The sequence below is a fragment of the Neltuma alba genome, unplaced genomic scaffold, assembly GCF_004799145.2.
Source record: "Neltuma alba isolate B1F8T4 unplaced genomic scaffold, ASM479914v2 tig00010952_pilon, whole genome shotgun sequence".
NCBI classification, from domain to species: domain Eukaryota; kingdom Viridiplantae; phylum Streptophyta; class Magnoliopsida; order Fabales; family Fabaceae; genus Neltuma; species Neltuma alba.
The window spans coordinates 253709-275732 of record NW_021635722.1 but is presented as its reverse complement, the minus strand read 5'-3'; the positions used below and the strand labels follow the sequence as shown (position 1 = coordinate 275732).

Sequence of the window (22024 nt, the reverse complement as noted above, 5' to 3'; positions counted from 1 at the left end):
ATTCTATCAAAATATTTTCCCACTCGCAACTTACGAGAGACTTTTCCCTTCAGAACATCAAGCACACCAAGAAAAGGAAAGCCCAGAACATTTCAGAGTTCAGATTTTTCACTGGCTTTCTGCTGTTAATGGTGTCCTGTTGTTCATAATTACATCACTTATTATTATACTACTGTTTCTTAAATATAAAATCTATTTTGTAGTGTAATTTATGTTATAAAATGAATCTATACTACAAAACAAATCTTACATTTTAAATCAGAAGAGTATCATTGAATGTAAAATCTATTTTGTGGTAACATTTATATTATAAAATGAGTTTTGTTTTAAGGAGCATGATTTTTACTAGTCTTTTCCAACAAAAGGGAGAAAGAAAAAAAAAAAAAAAAGGATTTCTCCGCTGTTGTATCCCAGCATCAACGCAACAAATGACCCCACTAGGCTTCAAAATCTGTTGAGGTGGCAAAATTTCATGAAGCGAATGATTCTCCTGTCTTGGGTGTGAAAAGGCTAGGATAAAGGTCAAAAAAAGGCTAGGATCAATATGCACTTCCATATAAAAAGGTATTCCCTCCTTATCTTTTTATAGGAACCTGGTCTTTTTTCTCATAAGATGTCCGCTGGATTGTTCAGTGCATTAATATTTTTTCCACAAAGTTTTTTTTATTAATTATTCAGAAAAGTAGAATTAAATTAATTAGATAAAAATAAATTATCCAAAGGCAACTCTAAAATGAGAATACAAATTGTTGATGTCATCATTATCTAAATAAAATCCTTTAATTCTTATATTACCTCGTATATTTAATATAAGAACTATTTTGACTTTTAATTTGGTTCTAAATACAATATCCCAATCTTTTTTCTCTCTCATATTTATTTACTTTTTTTTAAAAACTTTATAGTAGTTTCACATAGTAAATGTTTCCTTAAATGGTAGTTCTAATTAATATACATGATAAACAGTAATATTTTAAGAAAAACAATACCTATTCATTATCAAAAACTGATTTAATTAATTTTTTTAATCTATTTAAATTAATTAACTAGTTCTTATATTAACACTGGAAGCAGTATTATTATGCAAGGGAATACCGTAATACATTTTTTCCCAAGAAAAAGTGTGATTAGATTATATTTTATTGATAAAAGATTTTTAATTTTTAAAAAAATGGTTCCATGTTCAAGAGCCAATCATTTGAATACTCTATATTCCGTTGTCGGTTAAGTTAAACATAAAATACAAAACCCGGCAAATTAATTACATTATTAATTTAATATTACCGGTCAACTGGCATAGCTCGTTTGAAGTGTGAAGTGGCAAATCCAAAAGCCAAAAGCAAAGTCATATCTTCCCCTGCTTCCTCTTCATTCTTCTCTTGAATCATTCCTTCTATCATTCCACAGATTCTTGGAATCCAAAATTCCAAATTAAGCTCTGGAGTTTCTGAACCTGTGAGTGCAGAAAGAAAGAATGTCCAAGAAGAAAGGCAACGGCCATACAATGACACTCAAGGACTTCCATGGCGGTTCTATTCCTCCTGATCTTCCTCTTCCTTCTGCTCCCGGCCTGTATGTCTCCTCTTTATTGCTGTTTCCCTTTTTCTCATTTAATCTCACTATTTTGGTCGCTTCTTCTACTTTTATGAATATTTCACTGTATGCTATGGTTCTGAAATACGGTTGGGTTCTGAGTTTAAGATAAACTAGATCTATATATCCAATTATTTGTGTTTTATCTTCACATTTGGACCCATCAACTATTTTTTTTCAAGATTCACGGATCTGTATATGAAAACGCGGGTAACATTTTGCCAAATTTGACACAGAACCGTCAAAACTTCAGATCGTTCTGGCTATGAGAGACCTTCGTCGCGGGGTAATCCCATTGATCGGTCCGATCATCGTTCCTTGCCGAACAACTCCTCACTATCTTGGCATTTCGATGACAAGACCCCATTTCTCACGCAAACTGGTCCAGTTGGTACTAATTTTGATGAGGACGAGCGTAAGCCGCTAGACGGCACTTCAGCTCCCCGTGGAACAATTAATGGTGAAGGTATTTGGGGCCCGCCGTCCCGCGTTGAGTTGAAGTCTGCGTCCGGACTTGGAGGGAATTCATTAGGTCCGAAGGCGGCTTCCGGGTCTCAGTATCATGTTGGGAAAAGAAATTCGTACTCAGCCACGCTGACTGAAGTAAGTCGTGTGGGGATGGATTCTCAGAATTTAAAAGGTAGTAGGGCGGAGGGAATCAATTTTGCTTCCCCAAACGTATGGACAATGAGGAAGGATGTGGCCAGTCTTGTTAAGTCAGATCAATCTGCTGGGTCCGGTTCTAATGCTTTTTCTAAGTTGGCTCATGCAAGCGCCATCGACAAGGTGTCTTCCGGTAGATGGCAATCAGAGAAAGTTCACTGTCAGATGAATTTTGAGATTAGTAAATCCTCTGAAGTAGAGAGCAGATCACTCAGTGTCAATGGAAATAGCACCCACAATAGGATAGACACGGTGGATGAGAAGAGATATTCTGATGTGATGAAGGCAAGGCAAGCTGAAAGATGTAGAAATGAGTTACTGGAGCACGAAAGATGTGAGATTTCAAAATATTCAGAAGTGCGATCAAGGCATCACCACACTAACGGGGCACAACCAGTTCTAAATGACGCCAAACTAAGTGGGCCTGAGTTGCAACATTCATTGGCATCTGAACCAAGAGAGCGGCCCCAATTGAATTCATCACGTAGGACAAAGCCACTGGATTCAGAACCTTCTGTTGCTGATAATAATGTACAGGTATCCACACCTTCAACTTATAAGACTACTTCAAATGAAATGCAACTTCATATTGATTTTATGGATTCTGTTATTATCTTCATGGCAGTTACATCGCCAAGGCAGTGATTCTAGCCATGTTGAAACTGTTAATAAGCCACATGATCATGCCAATATTGTGAATCCTGACTCAGCTAGAACTGAGAGCAGAGAGGAGGAAAGACAGCGGCCAAAGCTGAATGTGAAACTTTGGTCACAATCCCTTGAAAAATTGGAAGGAAACACTAGATCAGACAGGTTTGTTACTTGAGAAAATGAGCGGTAAAATTTTCACCTGTAAGTGAGTGCGTGTACACGTGCATGTGATTTAGGAACCACGTTTTCAGCATTTATCTGTGCGGAGCAACCTTTGGATGTGAAGAACATGTCTTTTTTCCCTTTTTACTTTGCGTATTGTTTAAAGTTTTATGAAAATTAAACCAAAAAAAAAAAAGATCATTTGTTTGATTCTGTTTTCTGATTATTAGTTCCGGGTCCCATTTCTTGCTTGTTTAGGGACCATGATGTGTCACATTTTAACCAAGAGAGAACTCGCATTATGGCAAAAGGATGGGGCATGATTTGTGTGTGTGTGTTTGTTCTTTGATAATTTTGAATTGAGATATGCAAGCGTGTACAAGTGTGCGCAATTTTATGTTGATTTGTGGGTAGACATAGTTCTGCCTCGTTTTAGTAATGTTTTATGCTCCAATATAATTTTTCAACCACATTGTTGATACATTTTGCATGCTTAAAATGAGAAATGGAGGTTTTTATGGTTTGTTTTGCATGACTATGAGACATCTGTTTTGACCATGAAAATAGAAATGTGGAGTACATTGTTGAACCATTGATGTGTTTCTTCTACGTTCGTATGGTAGCTAGAATGTATAATATCCATATAAGCTGGTTCACCCCAGTTGCCATGTTAGAGATTTTTTAATTTAGCAGATGAACTTAGGGTTCAATGGCTCCTTGACAGAGGATTCAAAGGTTGGAACTGTAGTGAGTGGGCATGAATTTTACTTATCAAATAAAACCGACTTACCTTGCAGTGTGGTATTTTAGCATTCTGCGCTCCATCTTTGTCACCTTCTATTCCATCCTGTACCATTATATCTGCACCGCAGAATAATGTTAACTTTATTTGATTAGCAAAAATGTGTAACAAATGAGAAAGTCCTAGAGCTATTTATCAAGCCCTAGATACAAATAATAAGATGATGATGATGATGATGATTTTAAACCAATCTGAATCTAAATAAGATAAGATAAGCTGAAGTATAATTCAATATAAATTAAAGAAAATCTAACTTTTAAAATAGGTAACTAGAACATAAAATAAACTTAATTAAATTCTAAACTTTTCTGCGCCTAGCTTAAGTCCATTTTCTGGGTGGGTACACAAGTCTACAATTCTCCACCAGAAAGGCTTGTGCTTGTGTTTTTCTTGTTCAAAATCATATGCATACGAAGAAATCATTATGGTTGAACTTTGTAATGTCTTGGTAGTTATCTAATGCTTTCATTAATTTTTTTCTTTATTTGTTGTGCTACCTATTTCACACTTACGCACATAGTGGCATGTAGCATGTACTATTTTCTGCAAATTTGGTTAATTAAACATTCCAGTGCTTCATGCCTAATAACGAACGGACAATGCAAATGATTCAGGAATGCTTTATTTGGTGGTGCTCGTCCTCGAGAACTGGTGAGTTATCTTCTTCATGTCCTGAATGCCCGTTTTAAAGTTTATTTTTATTATATTCATACAGGTCACAGAAACTGTAGTCTTATATGCATAAATTACTCATCTCTTCAAAATGCTTCCCCCCCCCCCCCAAAATTCATTCAGGTGGAACTTTTTTTTTGTTTTTTTTGTTTTTGCCCTCCAAATCAGTTATGTGCCTTTAACTTGTGCGATATGCTTTCAGCCACAGCAATCTGCACTGCTTTCTCCCCTTCTTGGCTTGGCTTTGTGTTTGTGGTTGGATAATGTTGCTGAACCTTTGCTCAGGTTTTAAAGGAGCGCGGGGTTGATGATGCTGCAATCAACAACTATTGTGAAGTTGAAGAGAAAAATAGGTAAATGACCTGTCTTGTTCGTGTGTTTTCCATTATCTCTACTTGGTCAAAGTAGATACAATTCTTACAAATGTCTGCCGTGAATGGGGTTGAATGTGATAGGGCCAAGAAGCTTTCTGATCGTTCAGTGCAGACCCATTATTTAGAAAAGACTGAGGATGCTCATCAACCGTATGCAAGAAAACCTGAAAGGAGCGATCGGTGGGTTGATGATGAGAGAAAGCAGAGGAGGAATTGGCACGGTGATAATCGGATAAGCATGACAGCGTCTGACAGGAAACCTTCACCTGAGATGTGGCAAAAGCCAGCTGAGCAGAAAAAATCTTCCGATGCTGTTGATCTACAGTGTGTTAAAGCTGCTTCAGCGGTCGAACTTGTTCAAGCTTTCTCTCGATCCACGTCAGATCCAAAAGTGAATGATAGATTACCAGGTCACAGGGGGGATACTGGGCGTGCACAGCAGCCATTTTCACGCCTTGTTGGTCCAGCCCCCAAGCCTTCTTCCAATGATTAGATATTTCATTTGGTACTTGTACATGCAAGTTGTGGCTTCTGGAGCACTTAATGGAGTGGTTGTGGGTTATTTCCTGCTCGTTACCTGAAGAGGAAAATTGAATATGGGCTGCTATTGAAAGCACCTAACGGAGTGGTTGTGGCTTATTCCCCCCAGCTTTTGTCTCCTTTCAGCTATCTTCTCCCACAACTCTGCCTGCAAAGCATGGCAGCTACCCAAGTTCTGATCTGCCGAGATAAACAATTCTCAGCTCTGGCTTTACTCATGTTCCAACTAAAGTTCCAAATCTTCGCACATCCCCAAGCCGTCACTGTTCACTGTAATTACCCTTCCTCTTCTCCCAAACCAACTAGCCCTGTCATTACTCCGCACCCTTACAACATCATTTGTATAGATTTCGCATTTAATCATCGTCTTGCTACTTTATTAATGTTCTGCTCTTGCTCCCACAGGCAAAAGCAGTTGTTGAACTTGTATAGAATTAAAACATATAATTTAGCTTCTTCTTTCTTTTTGTTGAGAACCCACAGTATCTTGAGCTGTCCGGCTTCAGGAAACTACAAAATAAAAATGAAGTCCTCTCGCTCAAAATTGAGGGAGATAATTTAGCTTAGATATTTAGTTGAATCTCATGGACACACATGACTAAACCCAAGGAGTTCCTAAACTGTTGTTCTGGGCCTCAAGACCTATCTCTCTCGGATCAGGTCCCTTCAGTGAGTTTTGTCAACGCATCAATATTTACAAGGGAAAATTAGATTGGAAGTCTTATATATTCTAACTGATTTTAAATTAGATTTCTGTAGTTTTTTAATTAGGATTCTATAATTTCACTTGATTTTAATAGATTTTCTTTAATTTTTTTTAATCAAGTTTTTATAGTTTTATCTGATTTTTAATTAGCTCTGTGTAATTTCTGGTGAGAATAAACACATACTGACAACCATCACCCACACCTTGCGTTTGGTTTGGAATCGTGTCAAGTCCGAGTCATTGACTAAATTTTTTTCCCCCTTCAAATGGATGGCGGATGGAAGTTGGAAGATGTGAAAATAATATTGTATATTTTTTTACCTAATAAATTAAGAAAAAATAACATAAAAAGAAGTTAAAAATTGCTATATTCTAATTTAGGAACCCAAAAATTCAAAATCCCATATGAGAAAGTGATACCTGATTGGGTATTTTGTAAATATAATTAAATGATAAAAATGCCCTTATATCATAAAATTTATTAATAAGTTGTAAATTGGTAAAGACATGTGTTGAACAGTAAATGGAAAGAAATGTATTGGCAATAACAAGTTATTTATTGATAAATTGAAAACTAGCAATAACACATCTTAAACAACTAATTACAATAAATGTACTGGTAATAACAAATTTGATAGCTTTTTTTTTAAAAAAATGATACAAAGGCATTTTAGTCATTTAATTATATTTGTAAAACATCAAAATAGGCACCACTTTCTCCTCTGAAATTTTGAACTCCTAAGTACCCGAATTAAAATATTACAATTTTTAACCTTTTTTTAATTTATATATCAATATATTTGTATCAATTTTGGGCATTTTATCCACGCATTGCACAAAATAGGCTAGTCTCTAACAATATAACGAATTAAGATTTAAATTCTTGCTAAGTATCTATATTTAGTGGGATTATCTCAAATAGAAGAATACGTGTGCTTAACAAAATACTACCTCTAGTCTTAATTATAAGAGCTAGTTTTAATTTGAGGAAATTAAGGAGGTAAGTTAAGTTAGTTATTTGTCCTAAATAGGTATTGTATTTTCTAAAATATCCTTACTAATCAAGTGTATTGACTAGAACTATCATTGTTAGAAAGACTATTTTGGAAAAAAAAATATAAATATAAAAGACAAAGTGGATTGGGGTCTTATATTTAGGACCAAAATAAAAGTCAAACAGAGTCTTATATTAAGGACCGGAGGTAGTATAAACTTAACTCATAAGATTTAATATAGACTTTATTTTATATGAATCCCGGTTTGGTTTATTGATAGTTATCAAATTAAGTTATAGAATGCATAGATCATGCCGCTTCTCATTTCTAATTTGGGAAGCACATCTCTGGCCAAAAAAACAAAGGGGAAAAAAAAAGGACGTGCATCCTTCGATTTTCTTTTTTCTCTTCTTCTCCTTTAAATGCCATTTTCACTCTTATGTTCTGCTTGGATGGAAAGAAAAGTTGGAAGGAAATAAAATAGGAGGAGAGAAAATCAAGAGTAAGGGTGAGCATTCAGTTCAGTTATCGGTAATAATTGAAATAACCAAATAATCGAATAGAGTAAATTTCAAATACCGAATCAAAACTGATTAACCAAACTAACTGAAACCAAATTAATCGAAATATTTCGGTTCAGTTAACTGATTAACCGAAATATATAAATATGAAAAGTGATTTTAAATTAAAAATAATAATAATAAAACACAATTATAACCATTAATTAATAAATATTTCATTATTCAATGTGATTTATTATAATAATATTTATTATAACTATATTTATTGAATATAAATATATTTAAAGAGTTCACATAAACCCACATATATATTTATTATAATAATATTTATTAAATATAAATATATAATATATTTATTTCGGTTTTTCAGTTATAACCGAAATTTTTTTTACTAACCGAACCGAACACCAAAATCGAATTGTTAAAAAAATAAAAACCAAATATGTAACTGAAAACCAAAATTGAATTATGTTCGGTTTGGTTTTCGGTTTTGTTCACTCCTAATTGAGAGAAGAAAAAACTGGAGGTAAGAGGTCATCATCCCATGATTTATCTGCACATACCAACTCCTATGAATAAGTAATCTAGTCTCCTCAATGATATCTATAAAAAGTTGAAGAGAGTCACAACCCCTCGGAATTAGGTTCACCGCCTCAATAGAATCAGTCAATATATTAACATTTTCCATACCCCTAGACCAGCATATATGTAAACCATTTAGAATGGCCAAAAGTTTAGCAATGGTTCGGGCTACGTTCATCAGTTTGCTACTAAACCCAACGATTCATATGCCTTGATAGTCACATATGTAACCGCCACGCCCATTATTTCCATTCCGCAGCACTGACTAATCCACTACCAACGTGAAGTGCCCCTCTTGCCGTTGATGATTCTGTAGTTCCTGTCTTCTCCTAGAAGGCCCTGCTCTGGGCAAGCTCGAAAAAAGCTATCATGTGTCTTCTGAGGGGCCAATGATTCGGCATTACCAAACAGTTTGTAACATCTGGAGACCCAAATGTCCCAACAAAGAAGCAGGCTTTAGACTTGAGAAAATGAATACTTATTAATTAAACCAGAATACTTTGAGAAAAAAATAACAAACTTAATTTTTGGGCAAAATAAAGGGAAAAAAAAAACTAGATACAACCATATTTGAGAAAATATTAAGGTAATAAGATCTCCGTCTTTTTTAATGCCTTGGGGGATTTACAATTGTAATATTATTTTCGAAGACAATAAAAATTATTTATATTATAATATTGTGATTATTTTAGAGATAAAAATTATTATAAAAATTTAAAGTATTAATTTTAATTTTTTCAATTATTTTTTTCAAAAAAAAAAAACAAAGAAAGATGACGACGTGGGGAAGAAAGATAACTTTTCTTTTCTTTTTTTTTGGGGGGGAACAATGAAGAAAGATAACTTCAGATTTGACATTCGGGCAACTCAAATTTAGGGATAAACTCTTACATTGTTTTTTAGCTTTTTAATTTTAACATTATTTTATTCTTTTTAATGCTCCTTTCTTATTATTACATCAAAAACTAGGTCTTATATTTAAGACAAAAAAAAACTTATATTTATATCATTATACAAGAATATAATATTATTTTTATTTAATTATTATATTATAAATTCAACCTAATCAATCGTTAAACCGTAACCTCCTTGTTAACATTAATAGCATGACTTTTAAAAATCTTACCAAATATGATAAACACAAGGAATAAACCATACACGCGCCTTCTTAGAAGCCAAAGCAATAAATATTGGGAAAATCACAAAAAAAGGACCCTCGAAATAAATAAAAAAGACAAAATTACACATAAGGATCTATTTATAAAAATTGTTATCAAAACCCATACTATTGTTATCAAAACTCATACTAATATAGTAATATTACCATCAGTCCCTATTTACAATTTTTTTTATTTCAGCGTTTTTTTTATAATGATTTTCCCATAAGCATCCGAGGGAGCACAGCGTATGAGATACAGCTTTCGAAGTTCATGCTGTGTTTTCTTCGGTGGCTTTCAATTTCCATTCGCCTACACCTTCTACATTTTTCCAGATACAACAGCTGGCATATGTCCTCCTCAAAAAGTAAAACATCTCACACACACACACGCACACTTGAACGAAATTCGAGATAAGTTATAACTTTTTATTACTTATTTTCAATATAAAAATTAATTAACTAATTTAAATAGATTAAAAAAATTAGTTTAATTCATTATTTATAATAAATGAATATTATTTTTTTAAAATACTCTTATTAATTATGTGTATATTAACTAGAATTATTATTTAATGAAACTTTTAATATATGTAACTAACTATTATAAGAAAATAGACAAATATACATAATAAAAAAATAGACAAATATAAAAAACAAAATAAATTAAGATTTTATATTTATAATTAAATTAAATGTTTAACTAACCCATACAGAATGAGAGGTAATATATCCCTGCTAAGAACGTAAGTGCACAGACGGTACCCCACGAATTTAAGAAACATCAGACAACTAGTCTTAGTTTTCGACCCGTAAAGGGTAATGTTAGGTTCATGGTTGGAGAGCATTGAGGTTATATTTTGAGAAATCTTAAAAAGAGTTATTTCGCCACCAAGACACAATAGAATATGACATCCCTAAGATTAAATAAGTCCATCCTGCAAAACGTACGTAAGGTCACATAATCCTTAAATATTTAAGGATCAGAAGCAGTACTGCACACTTAATGTTAGAGTTTAATTACTCCTCCGGTCCTTTATATAAGATCCATTTAACTAATTTGATTAGATTAAAAAAGTTAGGTAAGTTCGTTAATTCTAAGAAAAGTGACACATTTTTCCTAAAACACCATAAGCATCTTCCTTAATACCCCATCTCCCTCTTCTACTTGATTATGGTTGAGAGAGTATCTACAAGGGTAATTTAGAGAAAGTTGATAAATATGAAAAATGGGTCTTATATTTAGGACCAAAACCAACTCAAGAATTAGGTCCTATATTAAGGACCGGAGGAGTATCATTAACTTGAGTTATTATCCCTTTCAGTTAGAAAGTAATGGACTTAAACCACTATTATACCAACTCTTAAAAGTTATTAAACTAGATAATTAATTTAGAAATATTAAGAAAATTAGTTAAATTAGTTATTTGTTATGTTAGTTTTCTTAAATTATTATCTTCAATCGTGTACATTAAATGATTGGAATCATCCTCTTCATCAATTGTGTGAAAACTCATCACAATACTAGAGATGTTTTGGGGGAAAATGAGAAATAAAACAAATTCAGATTTTATATTTAGGACTAAATTTAATCTCTAATTAGATTTTATATTTTATATAGAGATAGTATATTGCAAACATTCCCCTCCTACAGAGAGGCATAAAATTTCTCACTGCTGGGGTATTAACTCAAATCAAATCAGCATAACTCGATAGTGTCCTAGAAGAACGTCTTGAACCATATATTTTATATACTCCTTCGATCCTTAATATAAGACCTATTTAATTAATTTGATTATATTAAAAAAGTTAGGTAAGTTAGTTAATTATAAAAAATATGACATGTTTTTTCTAAAACACCATAATCATCTTCTTTAATATCTTCTCTCTCTTCTACTTGATTATAGTTGAAGGAGTATTCATAGAGGTAATTTAGGAAAAATTGATAAATATGATAAATAGTTTTTATAGTTATGACTAAAATCAATTCAATAATTTAGTCCTATATTAAGGACCAGAAGAGTATTATTTTAATGGACTTAAATTTTATATAAATATAATGGAGGGTCCCAAAATACAGTCGACACTCATGAGGTGCTGGCGGAGTCGCTGATTGCCGGGCCGCTGCTGTTGTATCAAAGAGACTTAACACCCTTGAATTTGTTCGGCACTTCAGAAATAAAGGCAAAAAAAAAATCTTTTTATGTTATTTATCATTTATGTAGGTATTAGAAGAATTATTAATTTATGCATATACTATCTTTAATTTGTCACAGTCATGTCGTTCAATAATTTCTAATTTTTAATATTCTTAATTAATAACAAGATTGTAGTTTTTATGACAAAAATTATTTTCGATAAAGATATTTTTATTGTTTTTTCTGTTTATATATCGCTGAGGAATTTTTAAAACGATTTCATTGGTTACCCACGCAACATCGTCGCAACTTCTCATTAATTGATATTTTACATTTGTCGAATATTATTGGTGCCTTACTAATATAATTTAAGATCACTTGTTTAATCTGAGAGAGTAAAATAGATCACTTACTAATATAATTTTTTTAAAACAACAATTATTCAATGAGAAATGCTTTTTACACATTTGAATAAAAACTAGATATTCTTCTCCATTGTCATCACGCAAGGAATATTGGATTAATACAAGATTGAATTAAAAACCTTTTCTAACATTCCCATCTCTCTACTCTTTAGTATTAAATTTTAGGCTAAAGTATACATTTGGTTTTTTAACTTTACACAAAGTTTTAATTTGATTTTTTAACTTTAAAAAATATATTTTAAGTCTTTTAATCCCAAATTTGTTAAAAAAATTAATGACATTAAGATTTTAAATGTTGATAAAATAGTCTCGAATACTAACATATTAAGTTTAATTTTTAAAATATCCATTATTGTTACAAAAAATGATCATTGAAACCTAATGATTTTAAAATTAAAGGACCAAATGTATATTTTTTAAAATTAAGGAATCAAACTGAAATTTTATACAAAGTTAAAGAATCAAATATATGCTTTAGTGCAAACTTTATTTAAAAGTGTAGAAAATTAAAGGACTGTAGAATTAAAAAAGGGTAAGAATCTAGACAAAGAAATAATTCTTTAAAAATAATCACAATGTACACAATTCATGAATATTGAATATTAGTAATAAGTAGTAATATCATCAATATCAATCTAAGCTTTTTAACACGTAATTAACTATTTGGCTGAATTCCTGAACGGGAAACACATTATGGAATTGAGTGAGAAGAGAAGATACGTGTTCTAATTTGTTTTGGGTGGCCACATTGAAATTAGAAAAAATGGTTAAAAGTCCCCTTTGATAAATTAATTAGGGAATGGGACTTGCAATAAATGTAAATGTATGTGACCATCAAATGTCATTAAAAGGGTGTTTGGATAGAAACCAAACCATAGTTTCAGAAGTGCTTTTACGGTTTATGAAGTAAATATGTGGAGGAGTTTGTCTCGTTTTGCGAAAAAGTGCTTCTGAAACCATAGTTTGGAAGTTGCCAAACACCCCCTAAGTATGACAGGAAAAAGATCATATTGCTCTGACGGATGCTAATTATATATGATATATCCTCACTTGTATATCACAGATCCTAGTTGCATATAAGATTTTATTATATATTACAAATCCTAATTATATATTGTTGATCCAAACTTGCATATTGCTAATTTTATTGCATATTATGGATGTCTAGTTGCATATGATATCTTATTACATATCACGAATCCTAATTGCATGTAATTGATTTAAAGTTGCATGTGCCTGATTTTAATTGAATATTATGGATTCCTAGTTGCATATGAGACCTTATTATATATCACGGATCCTAATTGCATATCATTGATCCAAATTTGAATAGTGTTAATTCTAATTATATATATGTTACTATTTACATAAACAAATTCCTTCGTGCAGTACTTACATACAAATTCTTATCTACGAATGCTAATTAGACATGATGAATTTCACTTCCATTGTGTTAATTTGTAGAATCAGGCATATGCAGCCTTGGATGAGCAATGTGTAATTAGGATCCGTAATATGCAATAAGATTTCATGTACAACTAGGCATCCACGTATATAAGATATCATATGCAATTAGGTATCCATAATATGCGATTAGAATTAGTAATATGCAAGTTTCAATTAACAATATGTAATTATGATCTATAATATACGATAAGATTCCTTATGCAACTAAATATCCATTATATGCAATTAGGATCAGTGATATACAAATAAGAAACTATCATATGTAATTAGCATTTGTCAAGATAATATTACATTTTTCCTACCACACTTACTGACATTTGAGGGACCCATACCTTTATATTTATTACAAATCTCATTCCTCAATTAATTTGTTGAAGAGGGACTTTTAACCAATTTCCTCTTCAAATTAAAGTAATTTTGACATAATATCATAGTTACAGCATAATTTAAAGTTGGATTCAGATCTATAGGCACAATAGTTCATCCAATATCTTGAAATATTTTTTTAAGTATATCTATCACCCTAAAATATTTTATGATTTATTCGGTATCCTAAGATATTTTTTTGAAGGAGCACCTCATTTACCAAATATACTCCTTTAAGGAAAATGTTTGTATAAAATTTAATGGCCTAAAATTTATCCAACTGATTTATTCTTTGTATCTCGTGGTCTACTTTTATATTTGATTGAATAAGCACTGAGTTTAGTTCCAGTCGAACTGAAAATGAAATGAAAATGACACAACTAAATATCTCTTGTTCCTTTAGAATATATAGACAAAAATGAGAATATTTTTATGGAAAAGTTATTGAAAATATTTCATTGCAAAATTTATTATTTAAATGTACATAAAGACCCAAGTTCTTCAGCGGAATCAAACTATTTTTTGTGGGCGCAACCCTTTTTACCTTGTGTGTAATGTATTTTAAGCTCTGTGTAAATATCTTTCATTTTTTTACCTCATTAAAGATAAGATGCACATAGCCAGAGAAAAGTTACACCTGCTAAATATAGGTTGTCTAAATCCTTAAATAAATTTTTCTGGCCAGAAAAAGGGATCCTTAAATAAATTTTATAAATCATTAGGTAATAAATTTTGCAATGGGTGATTTTTCAGTAATTTTTTATGTTTGGTGGAATATAATTATAAAGGTTGAACACGTAAGTGACCAAATTATACCCACAAACTTCCTTTTCAAATGCAAGAATGAGATAAAACAAGAGTCATAGTCATATTAGGGCTTAGATTCTCTTTGTCTCTGTGGAAGAGCCAAGAGTGATGTTGTATGAGAAAGACGGCAATATCGTAATCGGTTGATGGAAGGCACAGCGGTAATCTATTCTTTTCCCATGCCACCCCACAGTGCTTTATGATCAACTTCTTTTCTGATTATAATTCACACGCACCGACAATATCATCGCGGATTTAGATTCATTTCCCTCCACGATGACACGGCGGTCCCACGAAGTCCAAAATATTCAAACCTGTTAATTAATCAATTTTGTTGGCTTTGAAAATTTCTTCGTCAAACTGTTTATTTTAAAGTATTCATAGCAATGGGTCCACCGATACGGAGGGTTGTTGCTTCGGCTTAGGGCTTAAGGATTGGACCTAGAATCAAGGGAGGGTTCCTGCTCTTTCGTCGATCTTAGCTCCGTTTGCAACTAAGGGTATGTTTGGTTGGAGAGGAGGGGAGGACAAATGAGCCCCTCTCCTCGTTTGGTTAAAAATTTTGGAGGGGAGGGGAGCTAAAATATCCCCTCCCCCCTCCCTCCCCCCATTTTGGCTCCCCTCCAAATTGGGAGTTTTTGGAGGGGAGCCAAATTTTTGGACCATTATGCCCTTATAGTTTTTTCAATATTCCACTTCTACCCATAAAATATATTATTATAATATTTATTTCAAATAAAAAATATATTATCCTAAGTAAAAAAAATAAAAAATATATACATTATTATAATTAAAAATATATTATAAAACATTACTTAAAAATAAAAAATATTTAAATAAAAAATTATAATATTATAAAATTAATTATTTTTTATAAATATATTATTTATTAAATATATTTTAAAGCTGGAAAAAAAGATAGCCTAAAGAGAATAAAATTTCATTTTTCTTAGAGCATATAAAATTGTTAATTTGATTATTTTAAATATATTATTATATTAATTAGAATAAAAAATTACTGTACCAATTTTTTAATACACATATTAACATGATAAGACTGAATTTTATTAAATTATATGATTTAAATTAAGATGTAAATTAATTTATATAATATATCAATAAAAAACATAAACTAATATGTAAGGGTAAAATGGTAAATTGATTATTACTATCCCTCCCCTCCTTGAACCAAACAAGGGATCATTAAATGCCCTCCCCTCCCCTCCTTTTTAATCAAACCAAACAAGGTGAGGATGAAACCTCCCTCTCCTCCCCTACCCCTCCCTTCCCTTCCCTCCCCTCCCCTCAAACCAAACAGACCATGTTAGGCAAAGATATTTTTTTATTTAAAATAACCATTTTCTAGATATTATCGAGGGCCCTTTACTAAAAATCAAATAGATAAGAAATTAACTATCATTGGACCAACACATTCTTAAAATTCAAACCTATTAGCCTTCACAGTTCACAGTCAATGTTCTCGCCCAACAGTATTTTTCTTTGTTTGTACATGAAACGTGCTCAACGCTGCAATTCCGAACTTTCTTCCTTTTTTTTTCATCCCATAACAAATCAATATAAAAGATCTCATGTAATGTATATGAAAATGTATTTGATTATATAAATATTATCATCAGTTGTTAATATAAAACTTAATTTTTCATTTAATTTTATTATTAAATGCCGGAGTTAATATTTGGCATTAAGGATGTGATCCCCCTAGCCAATTTTAATGGGCCAAGCATAATCCACTACGGATTGATCATGCCTACCCCCAACACATGAAAATAAACAAAATAGACTTCACATTATAGTCAGAGAGAAAGATCCTATTTATAAACTTTAAATTTAAGACATATTTAAAAATAAAAATATATTTTTAACTTATTTATTTTTTAGAGTAATTTTAGCTAATATTCTGTGAATTAGTCATTTAGAGCTTATAATAAGAAACAAAAAGAGTATAACAAAGCTCCAGAGAGAGAGACTTATGAATACTTGGTGGGAAAAAATTAATTGCTCATTGGATAGAAGAGCTACGCATCAGCTTGGTGGGAAATATCATCTTCTATGGTTAACAAATTAAAACTCTATTTTCAATCGATACCATTACTCTAGCTTTGTCCTTTATTTATTTGAATTATTCTTGACGTGCTTCTACTTCACCATAACCACACAAGCAAAACAATAAAATATCTTTGAGTGAATCGTTTGATCCTGAGTTCATCAAGGTTAGAATACGCTTTTAAATTCAAAAAGTGCTTACAGAGTTATTTACATATTACTCACTAATAAATTCATCACATTATTAATGGAATTCGAATTTATGAGTTTGAAAATTATGAGTCCACTCCTCGCTAATAAAATATAAACGTTGTTAAAACATATTGTCAACATCAAAAGCCTTTCCTCCACAATCACGAAATATCAATCCATCTCAAAGCACTTTCGCTCTTTGCGGCTCCGCATTTTTCGTAAGTCCAACTACTTTCTCAGTTCTCACACGTTGAAAGCAGACACTATTCAATCATGGATACCCTTTTGGCCACCTGAATGTAGTCTTACGTTTTGGCCTAATATTAATTGATCTTTTACCCCCCAACAAAATTTTACCTTTTTTTTTTTTTCCCAAAAGCCAGTCTCTATTATATGATGTGAGACCTGCCTAATTTTTTATACCTGGACTCCTAATTAACTTCTCAAATTATATATATAAACTTCAAAATCATAAATTTGAGTTCATTATGGGTTAAATAAAAATATTAAAGATTTTTTTAAAAGAATTCTTAATTCAAAATATGTCTAAGGTTGAGTTTCATTTGTACGTTCAAAAAACTTAAAAATATCAAAATCTAATGACAGAGAGAGTCAGTGTATGCGGGGCTCTCACCCTTTTTTAATTTGGGTGTTCACTGCAACCACATACAATTTTTAGTTAATCACTATTGTTATTAATATTAAAAAAAATCCTATTCAACGATATATCTGTTCATCTCTGAAATATCTGTCCTTAATACTCATATAATATATATATATAATACTAAATGTAGTAAAAAGGATTTTAATAATATATTAGCTAGCCAGAAAAAATTAATTATGTTGTTGAAATTGTCATCAACATGTTTAAGACCTAAATTTTAAAATATATTTTTAATTAATGATTTTTAGATGAATCAAAATAACTCAATGTCCTTAGATAAACTTGAAGCTTGAAATCTCTTAATAGAGAAGTCCCTCTCATTTGGCTTAAATTATCTTTGTTAAAAAAAATCTTTGAATTTAAATTAAATAGTAATTTAATTTACTAAAAAAATTTGCAAAAGTAATAAATCCAAGGACGCAAATGCGATTAATTTCATTTTCCACAAAAAAAGAAATGTTTTGCACATGCATGTTTAGTTTGTAGAAAACGACGCAAGGAGGGTCCCCCTATTTGCCCCACTTTCGATAAATAAAATGATATTTTTAAAATTTTAATTTATATTCTATTGTAACTAATTAATAAGTATAAATGGTTTTTTTTATATACGAATGGATTGTGGTAATTTAATTTACCCTTTTTTTGTTAGCTTTCCTATCAGCTCATCAATTTCATCCAATAATCAAACATAAATTTATCCATATAAATGTGGCTAGCGATTCCTATAAATGCGGCTGAGCATCCTCTCTAATTTTATGCACTAACCCTTTCAGTATAGAAACATTAATCAAGTAGATATTTATCATCATCTTCTTCCATGGAACTAATCAGTATGAAATCCTCCATTCTCTCCTTCCATCCCAAATTGCCTTCCACAAAAGCAGAACTTTCCGACAGATCCTCCTCCTTCAAACTCAATTCTCTGCCTACTGCTAACAAATGGATCATCACCGAGAAAATCCCTTCTACACCTTTGAGAAACTTTGTAAGTAGTGAAAAACTTTGAGTTATTTTTATGTGTATATTCTACGCCGCGTCTTTTCTGGAGCTTTTCTGCATGAATAACTTTGTTCCATGGCAGGATCACCTCTGCCATAATCTGGAAGGAGAGCTGAAGTTGTACAAGAACGTTCTTAAGAATGTGGGTGAACATTCAGGGAAAGGCTTGTACATGGTTGATGCTCTGCAACGCCTGAACATCGATTACCACTTCCAAGAAGAAATTGACGAATTCCTAGCAACTCAACGCACGATTTTCAGCACTTATGGAAGTGGCTACGACCACGATGATCTTCATCAGGTTTCTCTTCTCTTTCGCCTTCTGAGACAGCAAGGTTATTCTGTACCTGCAGGTGGGGACCGATACTTCAAAAACAGCAACATATGATGTTATATTATTTTTACCGAAAGACTGATAAAATAGTTTTCCTTTTGTCGAGTTGCAGAGGTGTTTGAGAGGTTTGCAACAAAGGAGGGGAAGTTTAGCGAGAAGGTAAGTGGACATGTCAAGGGAATGATAGAACTATATGAAGCTTCACAGCTAAAAATGCCGGAAGAAGCCGTACTTGATGAAGCTGAACAGTTTAGCGGGAAGATGCTGAAGGAAATAAGTTCCTACATTGGTGTTGATAAAGCTGAGTTTGTGAGGAGTACTTTGGAGCAACCGTTTCACAAAAGTCTGCCAATTTTCACCTCCAGAAACTTGCTTCAAGGCACTCAAGGCATGAACGGATGGCTCAATGCCTTACAAGATGTGGCCAAGATGAACTTCAATATGCTCCAATCTGCATACCAAATGGAGATCCTTCATATTTCTAAGTGTGCTTCTGAAATACTTCAAAAGATTTTATTTTACCGTTAAATATTTGTCAAAAAATATATTTTATTTTATTTTCAGATGGTGGACTGAAGTTGGATTAGCGAACGAGTTGAAGTATGCTAGAAACCAACCGTTGAAATGGTACATTTGGTCACTGGGATGCTTAACAGAACCATCTTTGTCAGAAGAAAGGATGGAGCTCACAAAACCAATTTCCTTCATCTACCTAATAGACGACATTTTTGATATATATGGGACCCTTGAAGAACTAACTCTTTTCACAAAAGCTGTTATTAGGTACACTTATCGTTCCTTCAAATATTGCTGCTACAAGTTAAAGATCACATATACTGATCTTGTTTGAATACATACACATGGGATATTGAAGCTGCAGCAGAGCTACCTGATTACATGAAGATATGCTTGAAGGCACTCCATGATCTCACCAATGAAATCAGCTACAAAGTGTATCTGAAGCATGGATGGGACCCCAGTATGTCCCTCCGAAAAGCGGTAAGTGTGTGTGTGTGTGTGTATTCAGCAATATCACAATTTTAATGTTATGATTCAAATGTTTGAAACACTAATTGTTCACTGGTTTTGTTTTTACTTGGTGCAGTGGGGGAGCTTGTGTGAAGCATTTCTGATAGAAGCAGAATGGTTTACTTCAGGAAAGATACCCAGTGCAGAAGAATACTTGAAGAATGGGATAGTAAGCTCAGGAGTGCATATAGTAATGGTTCACATTTTCTTTCTGTTAGGCCAATCAATCACCAACGAATCAGTGCAGAAAATAGACAACACTCCAACCATCATCTCTTCCACTGCAACAATTCTTCGCCTCTGGGATGACTTGGGAAGTGCTGAGGTAAACATTATCCTCACAAGTCAACGTTCAAACAGTACTTTATCTCTTAATTAATACGACGGAAATATCAGTTCAAACGCTGTTACACTAAAAGAAAAAAAGCACGTAGTTAGAGAAGAGTTAGTCAGGTATATGATCAATGATGTGAATGAAGAGGAGTTTATTAATTAATTTGCAGGACGAGAATCAAGAAGGGAAGGATGGATCATATATGGAATACGTGAAGAAGGAGCTGAAGAACAAGGAAATGGCAAGAGAGGTGGCGGCGGCTAAGATCTCAGATGCGTGGAAGAGTCTGAACAGAGAGTTCATTTCATTTTCTTCATCATTCAAGAAAGCATCTCTCAATCTGGCGAGGATGGTGCCACTGATGTACGGTTACGATAAAAAAAAATGCCTTCCCAAACTAGAGGCCGAAGTCAAGTCGTTGCTTTATGATCAGGTTCCTCTGTGATTATGATTCCCACAAACTTCCTTTTCAAATGCAAGAATGCGATAAAACAAGTCATACTCATATTAGGGCTTAGATTCTCTCTCTCTGCGTCTACGTGTATGGAAGAGCCAAGAGTGATGTTGTATGAAAGAGAACCTTCACGTGAGTGTTACGTCGAAGGCCTCATAGATACATAGTGGGTGGACCAGCGAGCACGCATGAGAAAAATATATTGTGCGTATTATGAATAGTTTTATTTGTGTTGAAAAAGGAAGCATCTCTTTCATTTAAATTTTAAACAGAGACATATGAGCCATATGGCAGTTCTAGGCAGCCTGGGTAGCATCAGGAAGCAAAAATAGGTAAAAGTAATTTTTTCAGGAAGTTAATTGTGTAATTAAATCACAAAGAGGCTATGATTATATGTTACTGAAGATAGGCCTACGGTGATGGATCATTAAATATCCTATTATGAATCTCACTAAAATTATTGGCAATAAAATATCCTAATGTTATCTGTTGACACTGAGGAACACTCGTACGTCTGATTACAAGCCTGGACCACAAGTTTCATCAAAGGATCTTGTACCCTGATGTAATATTTGGATTAATAACATAGAATTATGTATTTTTAGCAAAAAATAGAAAATAAAAATATAAGTTACTATTACCCATATTGAATGTACCTATATTTATTTTTAATTTTTAATTTGGTATTTGTGTGTTTTTTCTCTTTATTAAATTTTTAATTTTGCTCTATTAACATTGTTAATCCTTTGCATGGAGACTAAAAATACTGATAGAACAAAATTACAAGATTTAATATTGCTCAAAAGGTAAATTTAAATAATTTAATTAAAGAAAAAAACACATAAATATTAAATTACAATTTAATTTTTTTTATTTCTTAAAATATTTGCGTAGGCGCAAATGAAATTTGATGTCTGAAGTCAAGATTCTCGGACCCTCCATGTCCAGGTGTCCCCCTTCCAACTCGCCATAACGGAGATGTATTTTTTTCCCGCCAACCATAAATGGGAATATATTCAATTTATTTTATAAACGCCTCGACTTGAATTCAAACATTTAAAACATGGAGCCTATCAACAAGTCTGAGGGTGTGTTTGGATGAAACCAAACCGTGGTTTGGAAAAGTGATTCTGGAGAATAGATTCTGAGAAAAATAGATTCTGGAAAGAATAGATTTTATGAAAAAGTTATTTTGAGAGGTGAGAGTATTTGGATAGTTGTTATCAGAAGCACTTTTTATATATACAAATTACTAAAAAAAGAAATAAGTTAATATGATAATTACAGAAAAAATAGATTTTATGATATATTTTAATTTAGAGGAATAAAATTGT

The 22024-nt window shown here is 32.3% G+C and overlaps 2 protein-coding genes across 2 annotated transcripts; both read left to right on the top strand.

The window, feature by feature from the left end:
• Positions 1-1332: 1332 nt before the first annotated feature.
• Positions 1333-5410, top strand: LOC114760246 (uncharacterized). Its single transcript, XM_028949513.1, has 6 exons — positions 1333-1572; positions 1830-2793; positions 2882-3069; positions 4486-4522; positions 4829-4896; positions 4999-5410. Exons 1-6 carry the CDS (start codon positions 1475-1477, stop codon positions 5408-5410), a joined length of 1767 nt encoding a protein of 588 aa, XP_028805346.1. The 5' UTR covers positions 1333-1474.
• A 7419-nt stretch (positions 5411-12829) lies between these two features.
• LOC114760234 ((3S,6E)-nerolidol synthase 1-like) lies at positions 12830-20872 on the top strand. The gene is made up of 8 exons (XM_028949500.1): positions 12830-12834; positions 18333-18525; positions 18622-18892; positions 18986-19358; positions 19438-19656; positions 19734-19872; positions 19979-20227; positions 20406-20872. Exons 2-8 carry the CDS (start codon positions 18358-18360, stop codon positions 20679-20681), a joined length of 1695 nt encoding a protein of 564 aa, XP_028805333.1. The 5' UTR covers positions 12830-12834; positions 18333-18357; the 3' UTR covers positions 20682-20872.
• Positions 20873-22024: the final 1152 nt, after the last annotated feature.

Bases quoted from the DNA above. Each gene is read 5' to 3' on its own strand.
- LOC114760246 (XM_028949513.1), top strand. From the start codon at position 1,475: ATGTCCAAGAAGAAAGGCAACGGCCATACAATGACACTCAAGGACTTC. The intron at 1,573-1,829 runs GTATGTCTCCTC...AATTTGACACAG, and splicing joins CTTCCTTCTGCTCCCGGCCT to AACCGTCAAAACTTCAGATC. The intron at 4,523-4,828 runs GTGAGTTATCTT...ACCTTTGCTCAG, and splicing joins GTGCTCGTCCTCGAGAACTG to GTTTTAAAGGAGCGCGGGGT.
- LOC114760234 (XM_028949500.1), top strand. From the start codon at position 18,358: ATGGAACTAATCAGTATGAAATCCTCCATTCTCTCCTTCCATCCCAAA. The intron at 19,359-19,437 runs GTGTGCTTCTGA...TTTTATTTTCAG, and splicing joins GAGATCCTTCATATTTCTAA to ATGGTGGACTGAAGTTGGAT. The intron at 19,657-19,733 runs GTACACTTATCG...GAATACATACAC, and splicing joins TTCACAAAAGCTGTTATTAG to ATGGGATATTGAAGCTGCAG.